At 46.1% G+C, this 27,991-nt stretch overlaps 2 protein-coding genes across 3 annotated transcripts; one reads left to right on the forward strand and one right to left on the reverse strand.

Moving 5' to 3' along the window:
• The first annotated feature begins 32 nt into the window (after positions 1-32).
• Positions 33-8,462, forward strand: PPM1M (protein phosphatase, Mg2+/Mn2+ dependent 1M). Of its 2 annotated transcripts, none has more exons than XM_033002030.2 (10): positions 33-269; positions 1,619-1,742; positions 2,394-2,648; positions 3,170-3,282; positions 3,840-3,924; positions 4,248-4,366; positions 4,860-4,923; positions 6,312-6,419; positions 6,687-6,835; positions 7,147-8,462. In XM_033002030.2, exons 1-10 carry the CDS (start codon positions 55-57, stop codon positions 7,289-7,291), a joined length of 1,377 nt encoding a protein of 458 aa, XP_032857921.2. In that variant the 5' UTR covers positions 33-54; the 3' UTR covers positions 7,292-8,462. The 2 variants fall into 2 exon arrangements, with proteins under 2 accessions (XP_032857921.2, XP_042655803.1); XM_042799869.1 differs by having other exon boundaries at positions 4,266-4,366.
• A 765-nt stretch (positions 8,463-9,227) lies between these two features.
• WDR82 (WD repeat domain 82) lies at positions 9,228-27,989 on the reverse strand. The gene is made up of 9 exons (XM_042799872.1): positions 27,573-27,989; positions 22,319-22,416; positions 18,959-19,025; positions 18,654-18,753; positions 16,506-16,622; positions 15,558-15,713; positions 15,367-15,436; positions 13,382-13,524; positions 9,228-12,896 (listed from the first exon to the last, which is right to left on the reverse strand). Exons 1-9 carry the CDS (start codon positions 27,731-27,733, stop codon positions 12,867-12,869), a joined length of 942 nt encoding a protein of 313 aa, XP_042655806.1. The 5' UTR covers positions 27,734-27,989; the 3' UTR covers positions 9,228-12,866.
• Between the last annotated feature and the right edge of the window lie 2 nt (positions 27,990-27,991).

Consider the following 27,991-nt stretch of genomic DNA (forward strand, 5'->3'; position numbering starts at 1 on the left):
GCCGCACTGCGGCGCCGCCTGGCGGAGCGGGGTGGCGCCGCGCCTGCCCCGGCCATGTCCGCCGAGTGGCTGCGGCGGTGGCGGCGGGGCGGCCCCGCGGAGCGGCCCGGCGCCGCGAAGGGACCCGGCCCGGGCCCGCCGCCCGCCGCGCTCCGCTACCGCCGCCCCAAGTTCCTGCGCGGCGGCGGTGAGGAGAGCCCGCGGGGCGGGCGGGCCGTGCGCGGCACCGGGCCCGAGCGGCCCCTGCCCTGGGGCGCGGGCTACGCCGAGTGAGTGCGGGCCGGCAGCGGGGCCGCCCCGGGAAGGGGGGAGAGACCCCCCCGGGGGGGGTGGGAGGCGGGGTGCGGCGTCTCCCGGGGCGCTTGCAGGGGTTTGGCGGGGAGTAGTGCAGGTCTGGGGGGGGACGCCCGGGGTCTGCGTGGGGTTAGGGGGCGCGTGGGGGGGGGGTGTTTAGGGGACTCCTGGGGAGGGGCTCGCACCCCACTTGCTCCCCTCGGCTGCAGCCCCTGCCCAAGCGCGGAGAAGGGCGGCTCGCCGGCGGGAATCGGGCCACCCCCGCCCGCCGGGAGCGGAGCCGCTTCCTCCTCCCGCCGCAGCAGCGCGGCGGGGCGCGGTGTCGAGGTGCGGTGTCTGTCGGGGTGCGGTGTCTGTCGGGGTGCGGTGTCGGGGTGCGGGGTGGCGGCGTGTCTCCCCTCCCCGCCCGGGGCTGGCAGCAGCGTGGGACGCGCCGGCACCCTGACAGCCGCAGAGCTGGGCACCGTGGCTTGTAGCAAGTGGCCGGGGCAGCCCTGAGAGCAAGAGCCGGGCAGCTCTAGTATCTCATGCCTTAATGCGGTGGTGCCTGAACCCTAATTTTCCTGCTGGGATGTCACCCGTCCCCCTGCGCGGTGCCCTGGTTGCAGGGAGCTGGTCAGGCAGGGCTCTTCTGCTGTGCTGGGCAGCGGCGGGTAGAAAGTGCCCTGTGGCAGCGGGGAGCAGGGAAGATGCTTGGGGCAGAGGGTAAGTTTCTTGGGTCTAGCAGCACCAGGTGTCTATCCCCTTGCTCCTAGCAAAGCACCTTTAAAATGAAAGGAGGGGGAAGATCAGATTTTTAGAAATCCATGAGTTTCCCATTTTTAAGGGCAGAGGGGATCGATCAGACCAGCAGCTTTCTCCACATCCTGGCTGGACACGTCACAATCCCATGGTCGTGAGATGGAGCAGTGTGGAGAGAGGAGCTGTGCAAGGAGGGCAAACTCCCATCCAGGGACAAACATTAGCAAGGCTGGAAGGAAAAACAATGGTGGTGGTTTTGCAATTCGCTGTGTCACCAAGGAAATGGCACAGCGTGGGCTGGTGGGCTGCTGAGGACTGCCTGAGGCCAGGGTGCTCCAAAACCACTCATCCCTGTGTCCCTGGCCAAGATTTTCCCCACTGTACATAAAGAACTTATTATTTAGGTCCCCAGCAAAGAGATCCTCGAGTTTGAAAAGGGAGCAGGGAGCGTATGGCTGGAAGGAAGGGCTAAGGGTGCCACGGCTTCGGAGCACCCAGCACAGCTGGCTGGGAGCAGGCAAGGTGCAGTGCATCCTCACACCTTACCTGGAGCGTTTGCACACACACCCCCCCCCCCCCCCAGGGTTATCAATGCCGAGAAGTCGGAGTTCAACGAGGACCAGGCGGCCTGCTGTCAGATCTCCATCCGGAGGAGAGAGCCAGGCCAGGAGGAAGACGAGGAATGGCTGATCCTGTGCTCCACACAGGTAAGGCTTCCAGGCAGGCTGTGCTCACCCTGCTGCTGGGCCTGGGCCAAACCCAAGGGCCCAGGTTTGGGAAACACGGAGTGGCCCCATCAGTCCTGCATGCCCACAGGCTGAAACCCTTCCTTGGATGCATTTAGGTGACCCACATACCCCTATGTCTGCCCAGCAAACGCCCAGCTCTGCCTGTACATGCCATTTCTTCTTCCATGGCTTGTGGCATTTGAGGTTGTCCAAGCCCTTTACTTGGTGCCCTCACCTTTCATTTACTGTCCTCGCTCTGCTTTCAAGGGCCGGTGTTTGTGCTGTCATCACGTGGGGACAGCAGCATGGACCAGGCACACAGAATGCTCTCACCTGGGAGTGGCTCTGCCTCGTCTCTTGTAAAATGGCCCTTTCTCCCTTAAAACACAGAGGAATAGTGCATGAGGGTGAGTGGCTGCGAATCCAGCCGCTCAGAGCTCAGGTGACGGGCCTGGCAGAGCAGCGCGTGGGCATGACATGAGTTTGGGCTGTGCAGGAGATTGACTGATGGCCAAAGAGGGTAGCTGGGGTGGAAAATCCAGGCAAAAGACATACAGTAATGTCCTGGCTGCGAGCTTGCCGTCTGTACGACACCTCCAGCCCCTGTCTTGACCTTCTTCCCCACTGCAGTTTCTGACTGGCTACTACTGGGCACTGTTTGATGGCCACGGTGGCCCAGAAGCTGCCATCATCGCCTCCAACTATTTGCACTACTGCATCAAGCAGAAGCTGGAGGAGGTTGTGGGAGGCATCACAGAGGCCCGTCCCCCCATGCACCTCAGCGGACGCTGCATTTGCGACAGCGACCCCCAGTTTGTGGAAGAGAAGCACATCCGTGCAGAAGACCTGGTGGTGGGAGCGCTGGAGAATGCCTTCCAGGAGTGCGTGAGTACCCGGAGCAGGGCACCAGTCCTGCTGCCCCGAGCAGTCAGTCTGTCCCTCCCCACTGCCCGGGGTGGGCAAGGTCTGCACTTCTGCGGCTCGTAGATCAGGCAGGAACATTCGGCCAAACCTTTTAAGTGTGCTGAGATCGCACTGGGTCAGCTCCCCAAGACCTGCCTCAGATCTATTGCACATCAGCAGTGCTGACCCAGAGCAAAGCTACAGCATCTCTGCTAAACTGCACCCAGGGGATGCATTTCTGGAGGGCTAAGCAGTGGCTGTTGTCACACTCATACAGAGCATGCAAGTTTGAGATCTCCCCATCATGCTCCTAAAGCAGTCCTTAGTCGAGTCGCAACAGCTCTGTTGGCTGTACCGAAGCAACATTGTCTTTCACCTATGCTGGTTTCTTGTGGCCCACCTGCAATCAGTTTTGGCTCTGGGTTTCTTCTGGGAGGCTTGAGGTAGTTGCAGAAAGCAGCAGCCTGGCTCATATCACTCTCCAGACTTGTTTAAACCAACAGGATGAAGTCATCGGCCAGGAGATGGAAGCTACAAACCAGATGGGAGGCTGCACTGCTCTGGCTGCCCTTTATATCCAGGGAAAGCTGTATGTGGCTAATGCTGGGGACAGCAGGTGAGCTGTTATAAATGGGGAAGGTTGCTGGAGGATAAGCAAGGTTTCCAGCATCATATTTAATCCTGCAGAAGGCAAATGTGGAGCCCAGCCATTTCCCTCCTGCCTGCCACAAGACCTGTTGGAAGGATGGGTGCTCTCACACCTCCTGGAAGGGTTTGGGGATTTCAAGGGACTAACACTGCCCAGCCCCAGGGAAGAACTGGGGTGGTAGTGCAGCAGTGAGCTCATCCTGGTGGGTGTGTAAGAGTGGAAGGTGGTTTCAAGGCATCGTGAAGAGCTTCTTCATTTGGCCTTGGCCCACCATTCTTCTCATAGAGAGCTCTGCCATTGTCAAACCAAGCAAGCTCAGTTCTCTGCTGCAACGGTGCAATTGCAATAGAGTTATTTAAAATACACCAGTATTTTTAAACATTTCTGGGTGCAGAACTATTCTCACATTGCGCTGCTGTTGGTTTCCCCCCAGCCCACACCTGGCTGACCCTGCACCTAGCCTCGGTGAGGGGAGGGCTGCAGTGACAGACACAACTCAGCTCTTTGCCTCTTCCCCCTCATAGGGCGATTCTTGTTCTGAAGGACAATGTCGTGCCCATGAGCTGCGAGTTCACACCTGAGACAGAGAGGCAGCGAATCCAGCACTTGGTGAGTGATTCCTCCTGTGCATCAGACAATCCTGCTGCGAGCTTCCCACTGGGGCAGAGAGGGCTTGTGGCAAGAGGACCACCAGCCTTCCTTGGAGGCCACTGTGTGACCAGAATGTCATCTGGCCAAGGAGGGCTGGGGGCAAGATTCATCCACCAGCCTTTAGTATGGGAGATGCTCGCGTCCTCCTTAGGATGTGCTTTCCCAATTCTGTTCTCCATTCTGCTGCTGGGAGTGCCAGTCCCAAGGCAGAAGCAGTTTTGGTGCCCTACTCCGCTGAGGCAGAACCTGTCCATCCTCATGCTTTACCTTCCCACCTCTAGGCTTTTCTTTTCCCGAAGCTCCTGGATGGCGAGTTCACGCGCTTTGAGTTTCCACGGAGGTTGAAGGGAGATGATGTGGGCCAGAAAGTCCTGTACCGGGATTACTTCATGGAGGGCTGGTGAGTCCTTTCTGCCTGAGGGCAAGGCTGCAGCACAGGGCAGCTCTACCTGCTCCCAGCGATGGGGAGGTGCAGGGATAAGGGGCATGCCCCACTGGTGAGAGCAGTGGGCTTGACAGTGCAAAGCTGTGCCAGATCAAGTGAAGGATGCTGTGAGCAGCCTCCCTCTGAGTGAAGACCTGCAGCCCCTGTCAGGGCAGTTAGGGAACAGTTGAGATGGTCTTTCTGGGATCCTGCAAGGTGGGACTGGTGCAGGGAGTCTCAGGCTGGAGCAGGTACAAGTTGGGGAGGACCGGGAGAGGGAAAAACACCTGGGCGTTCAGCAAGGGGTTGTCTTCACTGCATCTGCTTCAGCAAGACACCTTGCCCCTTCCTCAGTCAGGTGCCTGCGCGTGGAGGCACCACAAGGGTCAACTCACAGGTGAAATGCTCTTGCTGGGTTGTGCCGTCAAGTCAGACAAATCCCAAATTGACAGTGAATTCTCTGTTCTAGGGGATACAAGACGGTGGAGAAAGCCGACCTCAAGTATCCTCTTGTCCACGGTCACGGGAAGCAGGTAGCTTCATGTTTTACACAGTGGGAAGGCAGAGGCAAGTCTGCTGGGGGTCCTCAGCATCCCTGTCACGCTCCAGGGCACTATGGCAGACAGGCTGCAGAGCACCCAGTGCTCTGGGGCTCTCCAACATGGTGCAGTCCCACAGCCCCAGTACAGCAGCTCCCTGTGCTAGCACTGTGCTGCCTGGTTAGTGTAAATCAGAGCCCTCCGGTGTGGTGGGGTTGCACCCTCCTCCAGAGTACCTGCTAGCGGCACAGACAGCAGCCCTGAGCCCACCTGCCCTTTACTCATCTCCCCTTGCACACGAGAACTCATTTCAGATGAGAACTTATCTCGTCAGATCCCACTTGGGACTGTCTCCTCCAGCTCTAACTGGTGCCTTTCCCACAAACCCTCAAGGGGATGCTGAGAAAAGGACCCTGGAGAGGGGAGGAGGAGGCAGGGAGAAGCAGTGACTGCACACATCCAGCATCTACCCGCTGGGGTCGAGCAGAAAGTCCCGTCACCTCCCACAACACTACAACCCCCATGCCACCCTGTGCGAGCCTGCACAGGCAGGATGCAGGAACAACCACAAAACCACAGATGAAATGCAAAGAGTAGATTTATTCCCGTTGCCTCGTGACCCAGGGGATCCCTGCAGCAGCACCCGGGCAGAGGCATGCAAGCGGGGACACTGGCACTGCAGAGCTCAGTCCTTGCTAGCCAGAAAAAGGAGAAAAAGATCGTGAACTCGCTGCTTTTGCCTGTATATTGAGGATTTTTGCAGGCATAGTTTTCCACTGTGCTTTGATCTTTCCCACACCAGGGCAGGAATCTCAAGGATGTTCAGTAAGGTGCCTCTGAGTCTGTCACAGGCCTGTATTATCTAAACAGACATTGTACCTATCAAGCACACAAAGCTAAATAACGAGCAGTATACATGTTTTTCAGCACCCCAGCTGCAAGTCACTTGGGTGTGTTTACAATCCTCCTCGCCAATCTTCCACTGTATTCCCACACACTCCCTCTGCGAGGAGTCAGTGCAGAGCCTCCTTTGCCAGGAAAAAGGACCCCTTCCCCTCATTCCCAACCTACCCAGTTTTCTTCCTCACCACCCCAAATCAAGAGCAGGTGCCACCATGGGCTTCCTGAGGCCTGTAGCATTACCCAGAGCACACATATGAACTCCAGAGCAGGAGGTGTCCATGTGCAGGCTGTCTCCACACTCCATTCAGGCCATCGCTTCTGACCACTCCTCCATCTCTGAAGTCTCCAAGGGCTGTTCTGGGTCACGCTTGGAGATTGGTCCTAAAGGCAACACAGATCAGTCAGGACAAGCCACACATCAGCATTTCCAGGTGCCACATGCTTATGTTTCAATACTGTTTTGTTTTGTTTGGGACCAGGCTCGCTTGCTGGGGACTCTGGCTGTCTCTAGAGGTCTGGGGGATCATCAACTCAAAGTCATCGACACCAACATTGAAGTCAAACCTTTCCTCTCCTGCATTCCCAAGGTCAGTCATGGCACACAGGAATTGCAGGATGGAATTAAACATGCTGCTCCTCCTCTGTAGCACCCACCCTTTACAGACCTGGCAGGTCTTAGCGGTGTCATTTTTCCATCCCCCATCTCTCCCAGGACAGAGGAATCTGGAAGCATAGCAGCAAGGGGATGTATTTAAAGCACCCTGGTTCCACTTTGTCTTCTCTGAGGGAGTAATCTCCCTGACCCCTCTGGTACACCGCAGGAATCATCAGTGATTTACTCTTGTGCTTTTTAGGTGAATGTATTTGACTTTGCTCCACATGACATTAAGGAAGACGATGTCCTCGTCATGGCAACTGATGGCCTTTGGGATGTTCTGTGCAACAACGAAGTGGCCCATATGGTCAGGAGCTTCCTTGCAGAAAACAGGACAAGTCCTCACAGGTAGCACCAACTTTGCCATCGCTTTCCCTTCCAGAGAACCTGGTCAGACCAAAAGCAGGCTGAGACCACTTTGCTTCTAGGTCAGCTCTGGCATGACTGAGCACTCTTTTCTGTGACTCAGGGAGACTGCCTTCAGATCTTTGCCCATCCTAAAGAAACAGTGCTAAAGCTGGTGACTTTAAAAAAAAAAAAAAAAAAACAAAAAACAAACAAAACCCTACTATTTTGACAGCATAAAGCCACATCTCAGTGTTGTTCTTAAGGGAATAATGTCATGTTAACTCAAACCTTGCATTTTTTTCCACCCACAGATTTTCAGAACTGGCCAAGTGCTTGGTATGCAGAGCAAGGGGAAAGAAGATAGGCCACCAGTGGATGCTGGATGACAGCCACGAGGCATCCTATGATGACATCTCTGTATTTGTCATCCCACTACACAAGAGGGATGAGGACTGACTGTTAGAATGACATGCAGGATCTCTGTATCCCCCCCCACTGTGGTGCTGTTCAGCATCAGCTGGAGACAGAGGGATTTCTGCTGTGCGTGTACACTCTCTTCCAGCAAAACCATCTGCAGTGGAAGCTGAAAATGCTCAGCCAGCAGTTATGCAGAAGATCAACAGAAACATTAGCTCCTTTAAGAACACGCAAGAAAAGAATAGTGGGCAACAAATCATTCCCCTTACTCCTTTCTCATTGTTGGGCCAAGGAGAAATTGCAAAGGGGGCCATGCAAGCTGAAGGATACTATTTCTAAGATCTTTGCGGTACAGCAAGATTCAAATCCGTTTCTAGTGACCCCTCTCCATTTTTAATATTGAAGAATGAGGATCAGTTGAGAACCAACCAGGCTGAAGAGCTGGCTTTTAATCAGACTTGAACTAAGTTGTGTAAAACCAGATGCACAAGCTAAAGCATCCCCCGTACCCACTGGCTGTAATGGGAGATGTACTGAAAACCCAGGGTTGCTGGTGTGACAGCATTAGGTGATGCAGACACTGAGGCAGTAGCCCAGACCTCTTCAGAAAGTTGCCATTTGTAGGCAGCGCCACCTCAAAACAGATGATGATAGCAGATGGAGCTACACATTGGTGTGTACAGGAGCCTCCTGTGTAAAGATAACTGCCTTACTGTTATTGAAGAGCATTGAAGTATATTAGTATGTAATGCAACATAGAGATTTCTAACAAATCTCAGTCCACAACACTTCCTAACGCTTCTGTTAATTCAGGTCATTTCTGACAGCAAAGCTGGTTTTGTAGCAGCAGGACTGACAAGAAGCAAAGTGTTTTAAGTACATCAGCTGATTTACAAGAGCTCCAAATAAAACAAACCTGGTTTGTTCAAATTCATCTGCAGTGCTGAGTCCAAGCACTTACACTCATTATAACAGGCACAGCAGCACGGCAGACATGCCAAACAGAGTCGTGCCTTAAACTGAGGATCTGCTTCTCAACCCGTTCATTAGCCAAGAAAATTCGGGTCTGGACAAGCTTCCCAACTCCAAGGCCCTACCTGGGTTTTTGTTATGTGTTACACAAGGTGCAAGATTCCATAGTGAAGCTGACAAACCCGTGTGTTTTAAGTTCCACAAGGATTAAAGTCCAAATAAAAATACTTTCCCCCCACCATCTTGCTGCAGTTTTACTCCTGCCAGAAGTTTAAAACAGACCCAAGATGGAGAAAAACAGCCTTAGAAAAACCACAGAAGCGTTTTTGCTTTGGATTTGTCTTTGCCAAAAAACAGTTTGTCACTGAAGTGTTCCCTTAGCAGTACTGCCCCAAGGGCTAGGAGTCAAAAGAGTTTCCTGCAGCGGGAAGCCTGGACTCAGGAATGACGCGGCCTTCTGAGCTCTCTGCTCATCATTTTAGCAAGGGATGGAACAAAACCCATTTCTCTCCAGCTTCCCTTTCCCCCATCCTCTTGAGCTTAACCTGGGAACAACACACACGGGGTTTTACCCATGTGAGCTTGATGCTGGCTGCTGCCCCCCCTACAGCAGCTGCAACGCTCCACAGACTACCTGTAATGATCCAAGCCTCCCATTACTCCAACCCAACAAGCTGTTGCCCCACCTTCCTGCTGAGAAAGGGCTCAGCTTTTCCATCCAGACCACAGGCTTCTGTGAACACTCTTCTACCCAGGGCACCATTCCTCAACAAGTAGCTGTCACAAGACTGCTTCCCCATCCCAACCCATTCCTAGGCAAGAAAAAATTCTTAAAATGAGCAGTTGATGTAGGGATAACTTCAGAGCATCACAATTTCCACTACAGAGCTTCTGACTTCCCCAAATAAAGGGGTTTTTAAAAATATTATTTTCCCATTACCCTTCTAAGAAACCAGCAAGTTGTGTCACACCAGACAAACGCAGAATTTACAGAACTCATTGATCTCTACAAAATATTTATTGGTAACAGCCACAACATTGAATTCTCTACATATGTAGTATTTTGCGACAAAGAATAATTTGACTTTATGTATTTACACTCATCTGGCAGATACCACCTAGGAGTCAAACTCCCCATACCAGGTCGTGACCAAAGAGACTAGTTTCCAAGGCTCGCCAGGATCATATTCCCTGACCCAAAACCAAGGCGAAGTCTCTTAAAGTGCAAATATACTCAAGAGGCATTGGAAAAGATACACTGCTGCTTCCAAATTTGTTCACTCCGTTGCTCCCATGTCCCCCAGAGCAGGGATTGAGACATTAAGCAAGGACCTGGGAACCAAAATAAAAAACAAACAAAACAAAACAAAAAAAAAAAAAAACACAAAAGAAACAAACAAAAAAAACCCCAGAAGCAATCTCTCCCAAAGACTGACTTGGGGAATTACACCCAAAAATCTCCCACAGCCCAAGCAGATGTGCTCAGCCACCACCACTGCTTATTTAGAGGTGGGCTGCTGAGCCTAACTTCCCCCTTGTTTTGAAGTAAGGTCTTTACTTCATCCCAAAGAACATGGGGGGATTGATCTTTTCAATGACAAATTTGGAGAGGGAATGCAGTTTCCTGGTTGGTTTTACATAAGGTTGGACACTCAATTAGACCTGGGAGTGCTGTTTTTAATGAGGTCCATTTCTCATTAGCTGGCTGCCCTGAAGAGCACAGGAATTGCAGTCCTGATCCTTTCAGAGCAGCATACAGATGCTAAAAGCTTTATTTACCTTTCCTGTCTAATCTTCTAGAAACTCACGATACTAAAGTTCCTTGACAATACTTGGTACATTTCCCTCTTTTGAAGACGGAAAACACACAGTGCAACATCAGCCAAGAAAGATGTCTTTGCCTGTGTGGGTGGCAGTCAGCCCTGGGAAGGCATTCAGCTTCAATTTTGAACTGAGCATTAGTGCTGCGTTGTGCAAGAACCTGTAAGCTTAAAAGCCAAAAAGCCACTGATGTACTTAGTGTATGTGTCCTCCTACATCGACCCTGCAGTCCTCCTCAGACATTTCATGCTGCAACACACAACAGTTGTACACTGGAAGTGGCTAAGTGCTGAACAACAGTCTTTAAACAACTGCTCAAACCACATTACAGCATTTTTAGAATAAAAGACTTCCAAATGCTCCCCCCTGAAAAGTAACAAGGAAAATGGTTGGAGGCTATCTATTCACTTCCTGAGGCAACAGACCTGGTAAAACTCTGAAAGAGGCTTTGCTACTGAATGCTAAAATTTAACTGTTAAAATGCACTAAATACCCCAAAAACTGGGATGTTACAGACAACTGCAAAGTACCGCTGCTTACAGAAACACCAGCGATGGTAAAATAGCACCAAGCAGCCTGAAATGCAACAATACTGAGTTGAAGTGGTGGCTGTGGAACACTAGTCAACAGTGAGGACCAGTAACCATCTCTCTTCGCGCTGGGCATCTACAGGTGATGCTGGGACAGTACAGGAAGAGGGATGCTGGTCTAACAGCATGAATCTCTCACGTGCATCTCCAGCAGCAGGCCTGTTTGGCAAGATCAAAAAAGCCTCAGTCCGCTGTTCCCCTCCCTCCTCCAGTCTGGAGGAGAGCAAACACATCACAGACCTGTGCTGTTAGAAACAGCTCGGCACTGGTGTGGTACCAACAGCAGAGGGAAGGCACGGAGCCTAAGGAGAAGCTCCCACCACAGCACCGATCCAAACAAAGTCTGTCCAACTGCCTCATGCGGGCAGGCCTCCTGCCAACTGTCACAGGCAGATGCTGCAGCTCAGCACGTGCTGCTACTTGAAAGGAACCAGAATGGAGAAATGCTCACTCCCCAGCCCCAGCTCTTAGCACAGCACATTTTCACCGAGAAGGACTGGGGGCAGGGGGGAAGAAAGGCAAGGAAAAGCAAAAAGGAAGAAGCTGGTCTACAAGACAATTTACTTCTCTAGGGAGACATGCTCTGAATTCTATACAGGGCTGCACAATTGAGATGAACTTTGCTGTAATAAGAGAATATCTAAGCAACTGACCTGAGGTAAAATGCTTGAGCATGGCTTCCCAGCATGGACTGGCACTTGAGAGCAGAGAGAACATGCCCATATTGTCCTTGTCACCTTACCAGCATTTTACATGTAGGACAGGGGAAGCACACGTGACTGGGCAAGGGAAAGAACTGACATTCCAAGCTGTGACCCAGCACATAAAACCAAGTGTGTTTGGAGAGGCAAGAATACAATGCACACTACATTTACGCCCAGCCTCAGTTCATGCATTTGATCAATGCAGCGTTTCAGGAAAAAGAGACTGGAACCAGGCTTGAAAACCAGCTTGCCATCCTTTCTGTGCCGTTCGCCCACAAGCCCCTCTGGAGCAGGAGAGCACATCCCTCCCGCCTCTGCAGGGGCGTTCCTTGGAGCAGGGCCACAGCAAAGCAGTCAGCACAGTCACATGTAAGATTTTTAAAATTCAATTCTGAAGACACCATCTGACAAATGAAGCATCGCTCTTTCAGGGCCATCACTGAAAACCTGCAGGACCTGTAACAAGATGCATGATGAACTAACTGCACATCAGTTTTATCAACGAAGGGATACAGGTCTAAAGCCTGGTATGGGGAGGATTTAATGGAGCTTATTTACAAACCAGGAGGGGAAAACTGCATGAGTGAAGGTAAACAGCCTAGACACCCCACAATACTGGTCCACATCATATTCTTTAATATCTAAAAGTAAAAAAATATGGCCCATTCCCCCTCCCCCCCCCCCCCACCCCCCCCCGATATGTACACATAAGAACAGCCATGGTACATAAGATACACAGGCAGACTGTGTCTTCAGTCTCAGTTTGGTTTCTCCATCTTCCTGTCGACAAGACTCCTTTATTGCTTGGGACACTGACCGGACCTCAGCAGTACTGTCTGCTCCCTCCAGGATGCTGGCACAGCAAACAGCAGGGAGGCTTCGGCAAGCTCAGGCAGTGGGCAAAACCTGTATGGTTTGTTGCACACTAAATCACCAAAAAAAGGATGACAGGGTGTATCATGTCTATTTACAGTCAATCACTCTTTCGGCACATGTTCTGCTGCAAGAGAATCCAGCATCTGCTGTTTAAGTTGAAAACTGTCAGTGTTCACATTTGGCACAGAAGTAACTTTGCATCTGTGGACTGCAGTGAAACCAGAGATCCCAGATGTGAAAAACATGCACTTATGGGAAGGAACTGCACGTTCCACGTTGGAACGTCAATAGCCCTGTGCACTTACAGAAGGAAAACATACAATTACAGCCTAAAAAATGCCACAAACATTTTGTAATTAAACCAGACTTCACTGTTCTTAGAAATAATACTGTGTCAGTTCCAACTTCAGCTGAAGCCTGCTGGGCATGGACTGGAAGGTAAGAATGTACAGCATGCCACTTCTGAACATGCTAGGGGGCCGAGTGAGGAGTCCTTGCAAAGGAATGCAGCAAATAAAGGTAAGACATCTGGAAACATATGCAGAACAGGAACACGGTCTAGGAGACCTAGGCAATTCCAATACTATGCTTGCAGTGATGTGCTGCTGTTAGCAGTATGGAAGTTATCCGACAGCAGCTGCAATGTAGGAGTTAGTCGTCAATAGTTGGCAACCAGAAGGCCTACAAGAGGAAAGAACATCTTTTACAGAGCAGAACACAAACCCTTCCTACAGCACACTGCAGGAGCTGATCACTGCTACCTCTGTAAGCACACAGGCAGAGACTACCGACGAGGCAGCAACACCCTCCCAGCAGTTTAAGGTTACAATGCTTGCTGACACTGGTTTGGTTTGCATTGCTTGTTCTCCAGAGCAAGCCAGTCTTAAAGTGAAAATGCCAGGCGTGTACCGTGGCCTAAAGAACGCATCCTTCTGTATGAGTGCGCATTCACGCACTGCGCTCCTTGCGTGTGTGTTCACACGCCAGCTGGGCTGCCCCACATAGCTATCTGCCAGGCAAGGCGCAGGCTGGGCATAACAGAGAAGGGCCTGGCTCTCACCAAAGCCCAGGGAAATACCCATCAGTGGCACTGAGCCTTCTCAGATTCTTTTCTAAAAAGGTCAGCACCTCATTGAGCTAGGAGGAACTTAAAATCCTTTCCTTACCATATTGGAACATGCGCTAGCAAAAGTCATGAATTTTGGATTGAACTGCAGACAGGTTATAGGACCTGTGTGTTTCCCATCCAGCACAGCCACTTTCATCCCGCTTTCCCCATTCCAAACATGAATCTTCCCATCCTCCGAACCTGCAGGCAGGAGTAGAAAACAAAATATGCAAGATATATTGGAGAGGCCAGCAGAGGAAATGAAGAACTTAACCTTTTCTGTCAGAGGACTGCAGGACCAAGCATGCCTTTAAAAAAAGGTTAAAGCTATGCCTTAACCTTTAAAATTCTCAAAGTATCACTAGGGCATTTACAAAACATCACACACCTGTATCCAAACAGCAGGTTTGTATCTATCTCTGCACTACAGAGTCTCAGTTACACACCACAGTGCACCACTGTTCTGGCAATGAGGTTAACAACTACAGTCACCCAGTAGAAAAGGAGAGCTGACACCATCCAACGGAGGAGGACAGACCCTTGTCAACTTGCACCGATGTGCAAGAGGCCAAAAGCTAGGTGTAAGAGTCATTGTTCACACAAGTTCTCAGTTCAGACACAGGAGATAAATATTTCACTTGGTAGGCACAGAATCAAATCAAAGGCTTTTGACTGAAGGTAACCAGATTTCAAGGCACTGTGCCAAATGCCAGAAGCTTCACTGGATATGTCGACGCTCCATATTGCTACAATGGGACAGTTTTTTCACTTTAAAATGGCATTTTGCAAATTCTGAGGCTGGACACCTAACATTTTTATAATCCAATTCTATTTTAGTCTCATTTTAAATAGGACTCCTAATAAAAATGCAAGGAGTTTTCTTCTGCTTCTATATTTGTATGTACAGCTTTTCAGGGAGGAAAAATTAAGCAGCACAAGTTACAACTTAACCATATGTGAAAAATGACAGAAGTGTTTTGGAAATTCTTCCGCTATAGTTTTAATTTGGAAGGGCACAACAGGAAGGTAAATATGTGCAATAAAGTGCTCTCCAGAGACAGACTAAACAAAGAATTCCATCCACCTTCTCTGAAATAGGGAAGTTCTCAGCCAGAACAAAAAAACAGAACTTTTGTCAAGGCTATCACTTATTCAGGAAAAATGAGGATCTGGATACCAATTACCACAAAGTTAAACATATTTGATGTACCAGCCATATAAATAAGAACAAAAAGAAAGTGCTAGGAGAGGGCAGCACCGCACAGATGCATCTGACTTGTGTTCATGGGTCCTGTTGGGCAGCAGAGTGTAGTGCTGACTCAAGTGCTTACCTTGGGGTACCCAGCCTGCAGCAGCAGGCTTTGCAGGAGTTGCAATTGCTTTTTGCCACCTGCTTCACTCAGGAGTCCCTCCTGCAGGGGGTGAGGAAGGGGGCCTGGGCCAGAGAAATCACATGCTGGCAGCCATCAGGCTGATGCCTACTGCTTCTATCAAGGGTAAAGCAGGCTTGTTCTGCAGACATGGGGGTTTACAAGAGCCCCATGAACAAAATGCAGCTGCCCCAGTGCACATCACCAGTGCAGGAACGTCCCTGAGAGGTGTACGAACGCACCAGGTAACGAGACCAATCGCCCAAGCACAGATTGGTGCCTTGCTCATCAGGCAGTGGAGGGCAGGCCACAACATATAGTCCCAAAACGCCTTGAGGCAGCACATGAGCGCATCCTAGCCACAGCGTGAAGATCACTGACAGAAATTATGTGACAGGTCTCCATGCATTACAACGGTTTGACAGTTTCTTGTATTTTTTTGAATTAGCATTCATTTATTGAGGAAAAAATAAAATTCTTGCAGGCTCATTTACATTTCAGACTAGAAAATACTGAGTAAACTAACAAAACAGGAAACTGCCAATGCAAAGAACATTTATAGCTGCACTGTATTATTTAAATACATTCTGCTTCCCAACAGACACAACTTTAGTCCTCTATAACACACCTAATTTCAGAGCACTGAAATTCTTTCCAAGAAGAATTATCTTACCTATCATGATGAACTGAGAGTCTGGTGTGAATGATGCCTCCAGCGTGACAGCCTTACTATTGTTATACCCCTATGGCACAAAACAGGAGAACACGTAGTAGAGTGTGTCCACAGTAATCTCACAACCAAAGGGCACCTGCTCCCAAAACTAACACCAAGTTTCAAGCAGGTAACACAGGCAACATGCTCACCCCAAAAGTATGCAAGATGGCTCCTTTAAAGGCATCAATCAGTCGAATGAACCCTCCATTAGTCGATATGAGGATGAGTTTGCCATCATTACTGAACTTCAGGCCTGTCCACTCACATGTTCGATCATACTGCATCTTAAATGTAGCAAATGGCCCCTTCGAAGACAAAATGGAAAATATGATGTAGACTCTTTATGTGTTGCTGCTAACAGGAGTCTGCTTTTAATCCTAGTTCAGGAAAAAGTTTAAGACTTCTGAAAAGAAAATCTTTAGTCCTAAGATACCAAAGGAAAATGTCACGGCAAAGCCATGTCACTGCATGCGTAAGTTTCAAAGAAGTATGACTCCAGAGTTTCTATAGCAAAAAAGAACCACAGCAGGGTGTTTCAATACCCAAAAATCCCATACTCTACCTCATTCAACAGCAGAAATTGAAGTAGAATGAAATTTTCAAACAAGGCTGCTAACTGAAGTTAGAGAAAGAGCTTGAGCCACTGTTATCGTCCTCTGACTTTCTGAAAACCATGGACCTGACTATGCTCAGTGCTTAGACAGTTCAGCTGCCTACACAGTTAGTCTCCTTTGAAATTTCCATCCTTTCTGATAATCCTGGCTCCATCTTTGCCAGTGTTCTTCCAGAATAAGCAGCAAGGGAAAAAGAACAAAACAAAAACCACCAAAATGCAACAACAAAAAGCCTAAACAGGAGTTCAGAACAGAGGAAAGAGTCAGCAGAAGTAAACTTTAACATTGGTTCAAAAGTAGGTTTCAGGATTTAGTGACATCACTTATTTCTGTCTGTCAGATGTGTACTTACCAAAACTCTCTAGGTGCCAAGCAGGCAACCCAGATAGTAAGGTGAAGTAAAGAAATCCAGCCTCTGAGCACTGAGTTTAGACTACTTCTTGCAAGCTAAGAAGTATAAGAAATGAAGTTAGGGTAGCTCACCTTGTCAAAAGAACGGAGATCGTAAAGCTTCACCATTTCAGAATTGACTCCCGCAGCAAAAATCAACCCTTCTGGGTCAAAAGAACACACAGGCTTCCCCTGGAGATGCATTAAACCCTAGAAAAACAGAAGTAGTCCAAATTATTTTGCAAAACCGATGCTCACATCAGTTCTACCACAGCTCTTTCAGCAGAATAGCAGCCTGCAGATGGAACAACTGAATTTCAGTTGTAAATATTAAAGTTTTACAAAGGTTCAGGACTCAGCTTCTCAAAAGCAACTCTGATTACTTCAGGTCATCATACAGAGCTTCTAGTTTGCTGCAATGGCAAAGTTTACATGAGAACAAATCAAGACCTCATTAGAGCTGTCATCCTCTCAAAAAGTACCCACAGAAGGGAGGATGATGTAGCTGTATTAATAATGATACCAGACGGTGTCACAACACACTGCTGCTGGGATTGACAGCAACGTTCTACCAATTATGGTTGGGAAGGAGGGAAAAAAAAAAAAGGGAATTTGAAACCAAGTAGAAAGAGCTCCGGTGAACACCGCTGCTGAACTTTCTATGCCTGTCTAATGCAAATCCATACCTTCTGACAGCCAACAGAACTTATTTTTAATGTTAACTTTTCCTCTACTCACATAGTGGAAAAGACCTGAGAAAATTTGGTAAAACCCAACAAGATAAGTAATTTTCTCTTTCCTGACTGGCAGGTCTGTGTGTGTTAGCCAAATGTCTTTATGTAACTGTATGCACATAAATAAGAACACATCTTTGATTAAGTCAACAATATATTTAAGAAGCTTCTGCATTTCTGAAATACCACTCTTCTCTACAGAATTCTAGAGACTTCACCACTTCTTTTCAGTTTAGGTCAGTTCAATCACCTTCAATTCAGGTCAGTTTTCCCCATGATCTCCGAAGGCTAGGCAGTAAACTAGCCAACACTCAGGGCCCTCTCAAGCGAGACATCTCTGGTTTCATGATAGTATTTCTAGGCAGTACGGCTGCCATCTCACGGGCAAGCTGAAGATTACAAGTAACACTCCCTCAACCAGTTTCCCAAACCGATGGATGCAGCTTCCAGTTACAAGTCCTAGTTTTACCATTCTTACAACTTCAGGCATTAGCATAAATCACAGAACTGATATTGAATTTACAACCCTACCTCACCTGTAGCAATTTTGAGATTAATCCCAAGGGAAGTTTACACACGGGCATTAATGGCATACTCTCAGAGAAAGGCAAAATTAAGATTTCTTGTCAGAAAAAGCTTGGGTTTAAGACAGATAAAACAATTTTGTAAGAAATGTAACGTTTTCTTCCTTTTGCATTTACAGTTACATCACCTGGAATAAGTAAACAGCCTTCTCTCATAAGCAAAATGGTTCCAGTGAGATGGAAAAACATGAGAGCACAACACTGTGTCCAGACATAGGGACAAAACAGCTCATCGCCAGTAAAAGGTGGAGATTCTACTCCTAGTCTTCCATTCCTGCCCCTGCTGCCAGCCCTGGTACTTCTCTCAGCCCACACAAGCCTGCTTCCACTAAAAAAAATGAAAAGTATTCCAGCAAAATAAATACATATAAATAAGAGTTTTCCCTTGCTAGAGAGTTAAATCTGTGCATCACAAACAGGTCTGATGAACAACAAAGGTGATGCAAGGAGGGGGTAGACCATACGGCTGCTGTGTTACTTTAGATCATCAGTTTCTTCATCAGATTTAATTGTATCAAGGCATCAATTTTAAACACACACTAAACACTCAGATAAGATGCATTCCCAACCCAGGAGAGATGCTGGCTAAGAAAGAACACCCTCTGCATGGGGTAGCAGCCTGATGAACAAGCTGATGACACCCAGCTCTCCTCTTGTTTCAGCAACTGTGAGTGTTATTTCTTGCTCTTCCCAGCACCCCTCCAGCAGAGACATAGGGGAAAGCAAGTGGTGTTACACAACACGACATACATATTTCACAGAGATTGGTGATCGAGGCTCCTTCAGCATTCCAGGAAGGTGTCAACACTAAATCAACAGCATACATTTCTGGCAGCATTTTTGTTTCATAACAAGCAAACATCCCTTTTTCATCCTTCTAACTGAAAATGCAACATAATTTGCACATTAATTTGATATACTACCTGACAATTTGGAGAGCGGAGATCCCAAAGTCGAATAGTTTTATCAAGGGATCCAGAAATAAAAGTATCATCCACTGGAGACATTGAAAGAGCAACCACTCTGCAACGCAGAAGACCACATGCATCAGACACACACAAAAGAAGTGAATGGAGCAACAGCTACCCCCAGCAGTTGTGTACAAGCTTGTAATTGCCATGAACAGTTCTACAAAGCAAAAACCAGAGTGAATCAAGTGTAACATAACTCAAGCTCTTTACAATCATTATTTCAACTTCTCCTGTACTGTCTCCAAGCCACATCTTACCTTTTTGTATGCCCCGGGAAATAACGAATGTATTTGTTGTCATGCAGGGAGAGGTATCGGATTGTATCTGAAAACATAAACAAACCATAAGTTTTATCATACCACGAACCCAACATTATCTAAAAGCAATCACATAGTAAACTTGCTCCCCACAGCAGCAGCAATCTTGCCACAGTGACTAAGTCTGGTCATTTGATTTCAAGTCAGACTTTGAAACAGACATTAAACAACTTGGTTTCCAAGGCAGAACTGGAAATCAGGCACTAAGAAAATATACTTCCCACAGTCTGAAGTCATATAGCATCTTAAAGGCAAACTCTCATGTGATTTATGCAAGTTAATTTCAACATTGCTAAAATTTAAGTACCAGTAGGTTTTATTCCATCATTCTCACAAAACTGAGAGCATCAAACTTACAAAGTTGACACTACCACTTTTTTTATCTATACAGCATGGATCTTGCTGCCTTACATATGTACACATCCATCAAATAAGCCTCTAACTAAACAGCAAATATAGTAAATCTTAATTCTAGCATTTAGCCAAAGAGAAGATAAAAACGTGAACTTAAAAAAACAGGACAAGACCATTAAAAAACATCAAATCTTCCTCTTTTTTTAATTTGACCATCAACAGCTTCACATATTCTCTGCACTTAGAGCAACTAAGCCTTAAGAGGACTGAGGAGTAATCTAAAGCTTAGTCCACTTAACGCAATCTTAAAAATATATTGAATAAATCAGAGCAGCACCACAAAATTTCTCAAGTGGTAATTTTATACTGAGTATCTATGAACATATCAAGAGTAGCCCAGAATTTTGAAAGATGCTGTTGAGACTTTCTCCCAAGATTAAAAGAAAACCTTGTGAGAGGAAACAATTGTTAAAGCACAGAATCAGCATTTTAATCTTTAGCCATCTGAGCAATGAAACAAAGAGCACAAGTTAAACCTCTCCTATCTAAAAGCAGCAGAAGCAAAATCCCTTCCCACACTAGTTAGAAGACACTAGTTTAAGCTGTTGCTGGATCAAGGATATGAGTATTATGCACCTGCACTGTACAGTGCCAAGAGACCCCGTATTGCTGTAACAAGTCCTGCTGAGGCTCCAAAGATAAACTGTGGGAAAAGGACATTTCTACTTTTGATCCAGAAGAAAAGAGCCAACAGGATGCAATACGCACAACGAATTTTAACACTCATAAGAGCTACTGTGTTCAGAGCTTTCTGAAAGGCTCATTCAGCAAAATTTTGTTTTTGTGAAAAAATTATCAAGTTACCATTTCTGCCTGAGGTTTCACATCAAGCTGAAACCATAGTTCTAGATCACTCTCCAGTATTTGACAAGAAAACTAAAACTGACTGACCAAGCTAGAAACACGACACTGGTAACATAACCATTCTGAAAGGCTCTAAGTGACCCAAGGTGACTATTCAAAACATACATCCCCAACACCAGTGTCACATCCCATCACGGCTAGAACTCCTATGCTTCAAGCATGCTGTTAAGACATCTGTAGCATTTCCTGCAAGAACAGTTGTTACCTGATTTCCGAAGTATCCATGCAGAATTTCATCTTCCTTTGCTAAAAAGGAAGCACTGAGAAACCGTGATCCCTTGTGATCCTTTTTGTTGGCAGTGCTCTGTCCCAGGCAAGGCAGTGGCCTGTACAGTTATCTCCTGTACCGGGTGGTATCATAGACCCTCAAACTGTACAAACTACTACCTCAGCCTGGAATCAGGCAAGAGGAACTAGGTTCAAAGGTCTCGAAGAAATCTTCAGAAGTGGATTGGTAGCAACACCACGTAAAATGCTTGGGAGCAAGTGCCAGCACTCCCATAAAATGCTCCTGGGTTAATTTTCCCTGCTGATAACTGTATAACAGGTTAAATACAATATACTTTGCCCGAGCCTGCATGCATTAGGAACTACAGAGTATCTGAACTCCTACAGAACGCACTTCTGGGTTTATTAGGCTTATGATTCATAACAGCAACAAAAACTTTCTCACTCTAACCTTTTATTTTCTTATAATCAAGTATTTATAATGCTACCCTGCAAGATGAATACCTGTAAGTTTTGGTTCCTCAAGGCTTACCTGTGCTTATGAACAAAAACTCACAACTCAATATGGCCTTAAAAATGCTTCATTAAGCTGTTAGTTGTTAATTAATTGTAAATAAAATTACAGCCAAATCAGAAACGTAACCAAGTACTAACAATAAAAAAAAAAAAGCAGGCTGTGAAACAGACTAAAACAGTAAGTGCTTCCCGTCACACTTTTAATCCTTTCACACCATTAAATCTGATTCTGTTGGAAACTTCCTTGTTCCTCTAGTTTCAGGCCCAGCTTGTTCTAGTTTAACCTGGCTTCCTAGCTCTTAACTTCCATCTGCTCTAAACTCATACTCTTAAATACCTTAAGTAACCTAGCACACACCACAAGGCACCAGTGTCTCCACTGTCAAGCTCCACCGCTGCAAAGGAAAAACCAAACCAAAACCACTATTCCAGAAGTGATTATGAATTTACAAATACAATGTTAAAACCCATTTATAAACTGCTGTGCTAAGACAGTTGGTCACTGAAAAACTGTCAGACCTCGACTACAACAAACAAAATCGAGACAAAATTTGAAATCTACACTAGCTGTTTCCAACCTTAGGAAGAATTAAAGTACCTATCTGTGCCAGTTCTTACATTTGAATTTTAAATTAAACTCAAATACATGAATAGTCAGCCTGTCACGAAGCTCTAGAAGCCCTTCGATGTCACCAGTTTAGAGAGTGTAGCTATCACAGACACCGTCTGTGGAGAAATGGCATGAAAATGGGTGTTCTATTAGATGGAAAAAACAGATTAAGAGAAGCAAAACTAATCTCAGAAGAGCTCTGTGACCTCCTCCAGGCTTGGCTGGTGATCTCCTGAGTTACCTGAACTTCCTGCCCTCCCTGCTACGTATCGGAGAACGGGAAAACATTCCCTTCTTTTGCAGCTGACTTGTATGTGTACCAGACAGAGCTACGGCGTGTAGCCCACCTTTTAGCCACATGCTCCTGCCTCATTTCATGCATAAGAAATTAAGGCACAGAGCCTGACTGACAGCACTGGCATCAAACAGCAAAGTGAACAGCAGAATCAAGAACCGAACTTTTATCACACTAACAATGTTTAATCCCTTAGTTATTGCAGCAATGAACAAAACTCACAGCAGCATGCTCAAGGGAACATCATCAAGTTGTGCAGTTGAGTTGAACATTAATTCCTCTGTCTGACAGCACATTTATCACTGAAAAAGTTACTATATGTAGTTTTAAATATAAGAAGATAAAATACGCTCAACTCCAGTGGATCACTTACCATCTATTTTGTTGGAGCTGTACACGACAGTGTTGGCAGCATGTGTGTACCTGATCAAGTCCACTCCATACTTCTTACTGTACAGAGTTCTCTTTGGTCTGTCAGAAGGAAGCAGAAATAATTGCACTCACTGCAACAAAAAGCTCAAAACGCAACTCCCCACTATAACAAAGCCTGTTTTCATTGAGATATTACAAGATTGTTTCAAGTAGTCAGATGTTTTTATACAAAGAAAGAAAAGCTTCTTTTATTTGATTTACAAACAAGCACCTTGGTGCTTTCTCCAAGACCACCCCTAGGCTTGAGAAGTTCCCTGTAACACCTGCAAAATGCACTTACTTGTCCCCTCAAAAAAATTCTTTTTACACTAGACATCATGGGAAAAAGAATATAAGGAGCTAGCATAACAAGCCCGTAATGTCAAGCAGCACTGCCTCATCACTCCCTTGCCCATCCAAATCTCTAATTCATCTGCTACTTATTTCAGATTTGAGAATAATTTGTCTTTTTGTTCTATATTATTTCAAAACATAGGACAGGGTGTCTCATTCAGAACAGGCTTTCTCGGTATTAACACAAACACAATAGTCTATAAAAGCAATGCTAACACAGGGACTCTCAAAGTACCGGAGAATTATACTCATGTTTGATCTTAATTAAAGCCTGAAACTCAAACGTAACATTTTGCAACAGATTTAGACATTCTAGTGAGAGTGAAGACAACATACAGAACTGGATTTTCAGGGGTCTGGTGAGCAAGTGATGTACTGCAGTACTAGAAATTTTAACTGCAAGGTAAACTTAGAAGTAGCTGGTTAGTAAGCGTATCTTGCAGCAGCAGCGCCTGTTTAAGCAGTGGTCTCCCCCACCCTCCTTCCCCCTTCTTCCTCAGCTGAGGTAGCACAGAGGTTTCAAAGCTGGGCAGTCAACCAACAGGTGTACCAAACAATACCAGAAATAATACAATCTCTTCCGGGAGTTATTTTTAATCCAGAAATTTGTAACTACAGTTATTACACAGGCCCACAAAATATTTTACCAACACGAACCAAAGACAACAACATGGGACTACAAACAGAAGGAGCAATTTAAACCAATAATGCTGACAAAAGAAAAGTTTATCAGACTATACCCTCAGACAAAGTATTTATAAAATGCTCAACTTTTCCCTTGTTTTCATTAGCCTCAAATTGACACACCCAAACAAGAGCATGAGTTGGAGACACTTCATATCAGAACAAAAATAGACATTCTTTCTTTAAGATTAATTCTCACACAGCAGAAGCCATAGGGCTTTGACTTCAAATGAACTTCCTGGGAACAAGCCTCCATTAACTGAAAGCCAACACAGCAAGTGTAATTAAAACCCATACACCACCTGTACTACTAAGACCAAATCTCAACAGATTGTTCTTCAGTTCCTCGTAGTAGATTTTAAAATCAATTTTCAGACACAAACATGCTACAAACTGAAAACAACACATCAAATGTAAATTTAGACACCAAAATTCTGTAACATTATGCCTGATATACTTCCCATACTGCTCTCTGCACTTACCTCAGCTATGCTGTTGACCAAATTGGAAAAAACACACAAAAAAACCCAAACAAAAAAACTTCCTGAAACCAACAAATCCCACCAACCTCAAAACATACTAAGACTCTCATGCCTAATCTGGCTCTTCCTTATCTATGAAAAGTTTAAAGCTCAGAAGCTCTATTCAGAATTAACACACACCAAAGAATATACAGAGACTAATAAAGATCAACAGATGAACAAAAGCACATTTACAAAAAAGAAGGAAAGTACTTCTGTGTTTTAAGAAAGTTGAAGTTTTCACATAAGCTGACACAAGCAGAAGTATGTCACTTCACACAAGACCAATTACCTGTTCCCAACCAGCTATTTAAAAACACAAACAATAAAACTAAGGTCTACATGGTTTTTAAAAGAAATCACAATCACTAAACATAACTATAAGTTTACGGTTAATCTATCTAGCCCACTTGCAAATCAAGCGATACTGTCAAAGGAAAGCACTGTATGAGATCAGTCAAATCTGCTATAAAGATAAAACAAAACACGGGCAAGATTTGTAATAGCATCTGCATCTTTCTTTGAATCACTACTGCTGCAGGTAAAACCATCATACAAAACCAGGCTCACTGATATGTCTAGTAAACACAATGGCTAAGCAGGAGTCCAGATCACCTCTTTGTTTGTATAAATAATACACAATTCATGTATACTACAATTAAGCTAAGCCTTTACTAGACCACCATTACATCATACCAGGCTTACAAATTTCCAGCCATGAGCCTCCTGTTCCCAGCCTCAAGGACTGCTGTACATCCCAACACACAACTCTCTTCTAAAGTTTTCAGAGTTCACTCTTAAGCCCCAACTGCCACAGGTAAGCCTCTTGGCTATGCTTTTGAGCCAGCTTACTGTGGAGGTCCTTAGAGATGCAGAATAGGTTAAAAAATAGTAGTAAGAATTTAGTTGTTTACACATTTATAAATCGAAGTGGAATCTCAGGTCCAAAATTATTGGATGCTCATGAAGGAGGTCAAATTTTTCAAGTCTGTTGCCTAAACTCAGAATATACATAAGGGAATCTGTGTTTCAAGGAGATTATCTTGTCCTGTCAGCCCCTGGCTACACATCACTGTTCAAACTGTCCTGACACTTTCAGAAACTGAAGTTCACAGAGATAGGGCTTGGTCATACTCATGACAACTCTGGTAGCTGTATGGCTTACTTTAGCATGGCAAAACAAAGCAAACCAGGTGAGGGTGTACCCAAGTATAACCAAACACAACTGCATTTGAATTTTACCAGCAGAAATGCTCATTAACGGGGGGGGGGGGGGGGTGGGGGGGGTGGGGTGGTAAATTATAGCACTTCTAAATGGTGAAAAGTTTTAACATTCAGGCCATTTGATGAAGTAGAATATCCTACACTGAAACCCAGCAAGCAGGATGTTTCCTCCTGGCTATTATACTCATTAGCAATGACATATACAAGCAGGTAAGAGTTCCCAGCCCTTGAAATAATGTTTTAAGAAAAAAAATAAACTATAGGCTTGAAACTGCCAAATTCCACCATGTCACAACAACGATCTTTCACAGATTTGATTTTTCATCTCCACATGAATCTAGTGACAAAGTAATCCACAGACAAAACTTTCCAGGTGAGAGAAAAGTGTGCCCTGCATCCCTATGTACCTCTAAAAATCACAGTTATGCTTTTAAGTCAATTGACAGTACATGAGAAACCTTCAAATTAATTTTATAACCACTAGAGAAATGCATCCTGAAACAGGGGTTACCTTGATGAAACTACTCGCACTGCCCTGCAGCACTGCAGTAGACAACCATCAATCTTTTACATTTAACTTAAAGCAAACCCTCTGACTGTAAAGGACACATCAGGACTAGATGGAGATAGGAATGAAAGGGCCAAATGCCTCCCACCCCATCAAACTATTCTTTACAAGTTTGAAAGGGGAAGAGCAATCAATACCTAAAAGCATTAACAACACTCAGCTCTTCTACTATTGTACCTAATTAGGATCTAGAGTACAATCTATGGCAGACACCATATGTATAAAATTACCTATTCTTACATAAATAAAAATTAAGTAATTTCAACCAAGCATTCACTCTATCAGATGTGGAACACCAACTTTAACATGTAAAGCAAGCAAACTAAATACAAATGTGAAATAACATATGAGCAGTCTACAAAATTAGAGAATATGCAGGATGCAATCTTGCAAACACAAGAAGTATGCTGCCTTGGTCTGCTTGAAAAAAACAGGAGGATTGTAAGTACCTGGTTTACTAGAAAATATAAGCAACACTGACACATCTATTGCCTAGTACTCCCAAGCCATTTCTTTTTCATTCCTGCATTACCATGCCCTTTTTATTCTCTCTCCTACAATACACATTCATTTTTCTTTCACTTTCTGTATGTGATGCTCTCTAGTCTTGGCTTTACAAAAAAAAATTTAGAATAACCTCATAATTACACCTCTACATCAAGAAGCACGTGAAAATTAAAACTTTAAATTTATTAAAGCAGCGAAATGCCTACTTGTACCAACTGAGAACGATTTTAATGGAATAATGACATCATTTGGCTCAGTTTGTTCCAACTCTCATAGAATACAAATGCCTTCTGCGTATGTTCCAAGACATCAACTGCAAGTGATATTGGTGGTCTTACTTGCACATTTTTTTAATCATCTGAACAAGAGCACCACTTCAAGTGCTGTGCAAATTTCTGGGGTTTTATCCATAAAACAAGAGAAGCACCATGTGATCAACGAAAAAAGAAAGATAAACTGGACAACTCTGTTCAATGAGAAACGCACATCTTAATTTGTTACCCTTAAGTAGCAGAAATCAATAAACACCTTGTTTGATTAAATATAAATTAAGACAACATTTGAAGACAACTGTGAGCCTTACCCATACTTTAACTGTGCTTTACAGATAAACACGCAATTAGAAAAAAGGATTTAAAGCACAGAGGACCACCTTTATCCACAATGTTCACAGACACCACTTAGCAACTAGGTTTTAAGGAAAACACCATCAAGTTTTTGTAAGGTATAGTAAACACACACCACACCATCTTCACCTTTTAGCTTAAAGTATTTATCTAAGAAGTTGCACTCAAATTAGGTTGCTTAAAAAGGCACATCTGTACGCTGCTCACAGTAGTTGCTTCTATTTTAATTAGTGAGACTTAAGCCCGGAGAAGCCCGAGAAGTCAGTTTGCATATCTGTAACAATCCCGAGGCCTGGAAACGTGACCAGACTCAGCCCCTTAAGCTTAACAACTATTTAGTTCTCACAGCAGTGAACTCTCTCACACTTGGGAAATTACCACCAGTGCATCCAGCCTACCAGAGAAAACAAGCAGAGACACACGTAGCGCAGACAAAACCACGCTGCTCCCACCTCTGCTCTCTACTTTAACCGTTTATAATCCACACATACACCCGTCACACATCGTTGCGGGTCCACTTAAAAGGCTCCACTAAAAAAAAAAAAAAAAAAAAAGGAAAAAAAAAAAAGCGCCAAAGCTTACCAGCCAGAACTACCACCTCCTCAGCGGAGTCGCCACCGGTGCAGAGCCGGGCTCAGCTTCTCCCCGCAACGGGCGGCAGCCAAACCGCCGTCCCCCACAGACCCCCCCCCCCCGCCCCAGAAATTCCCAAGACAAGCACCCCCCACTCACTTGCCCTCCTGGCAGTCATAGAGAACTATGGAGTCGTCGTCGCTGCTGGAGATGACGGTCTCGCCGTTGGGGCTGAAGTCGAAGCAGTTTATTTTGTCCGAGTTCTCGCGGAAGACCTTGGCCACACGGAAGCTCCGCAGCACGTTGTCCGTCAGCTTCATCCCGCCGCCGGGCCGGGCCGCGCCGAGGGCGGCAGCGACGGCGCGGAGGGGAGCCGGGCGGGGCTCCCGGCGGCGGCAGGAGCCGACGGGCCGGGCCTTCGCGGGGAGGCGGGGAGCGGCAGGGAACGGGGAGCGGCGGGGGGCCGGGGCTGGCGGCGCCCTCCGGCTCGACTCGGCCCGCTCAGGCCGCGGAGAGGCGGCTCCTCCTCATTGTGTCCGCCATCTTGCTGCTCCGGGAACGGTGGGGGGCGGTGCGCG

This window comes from Tyto alba, unplaced genomic scaffold, assembly GCF_018691265.1.
Source record: "Tyto alba isolate M040663 unplaced genomic scaffold, T.alba_DEE_v4.0 Super-Scaffold_3, whole genome shotgun sequence".
Taxonomy (NCBI): Eukaryota; Metazoa; Chordata; class Aves; order Strigiformes; family Tytonidae; genus Tyto; species Tyto alba.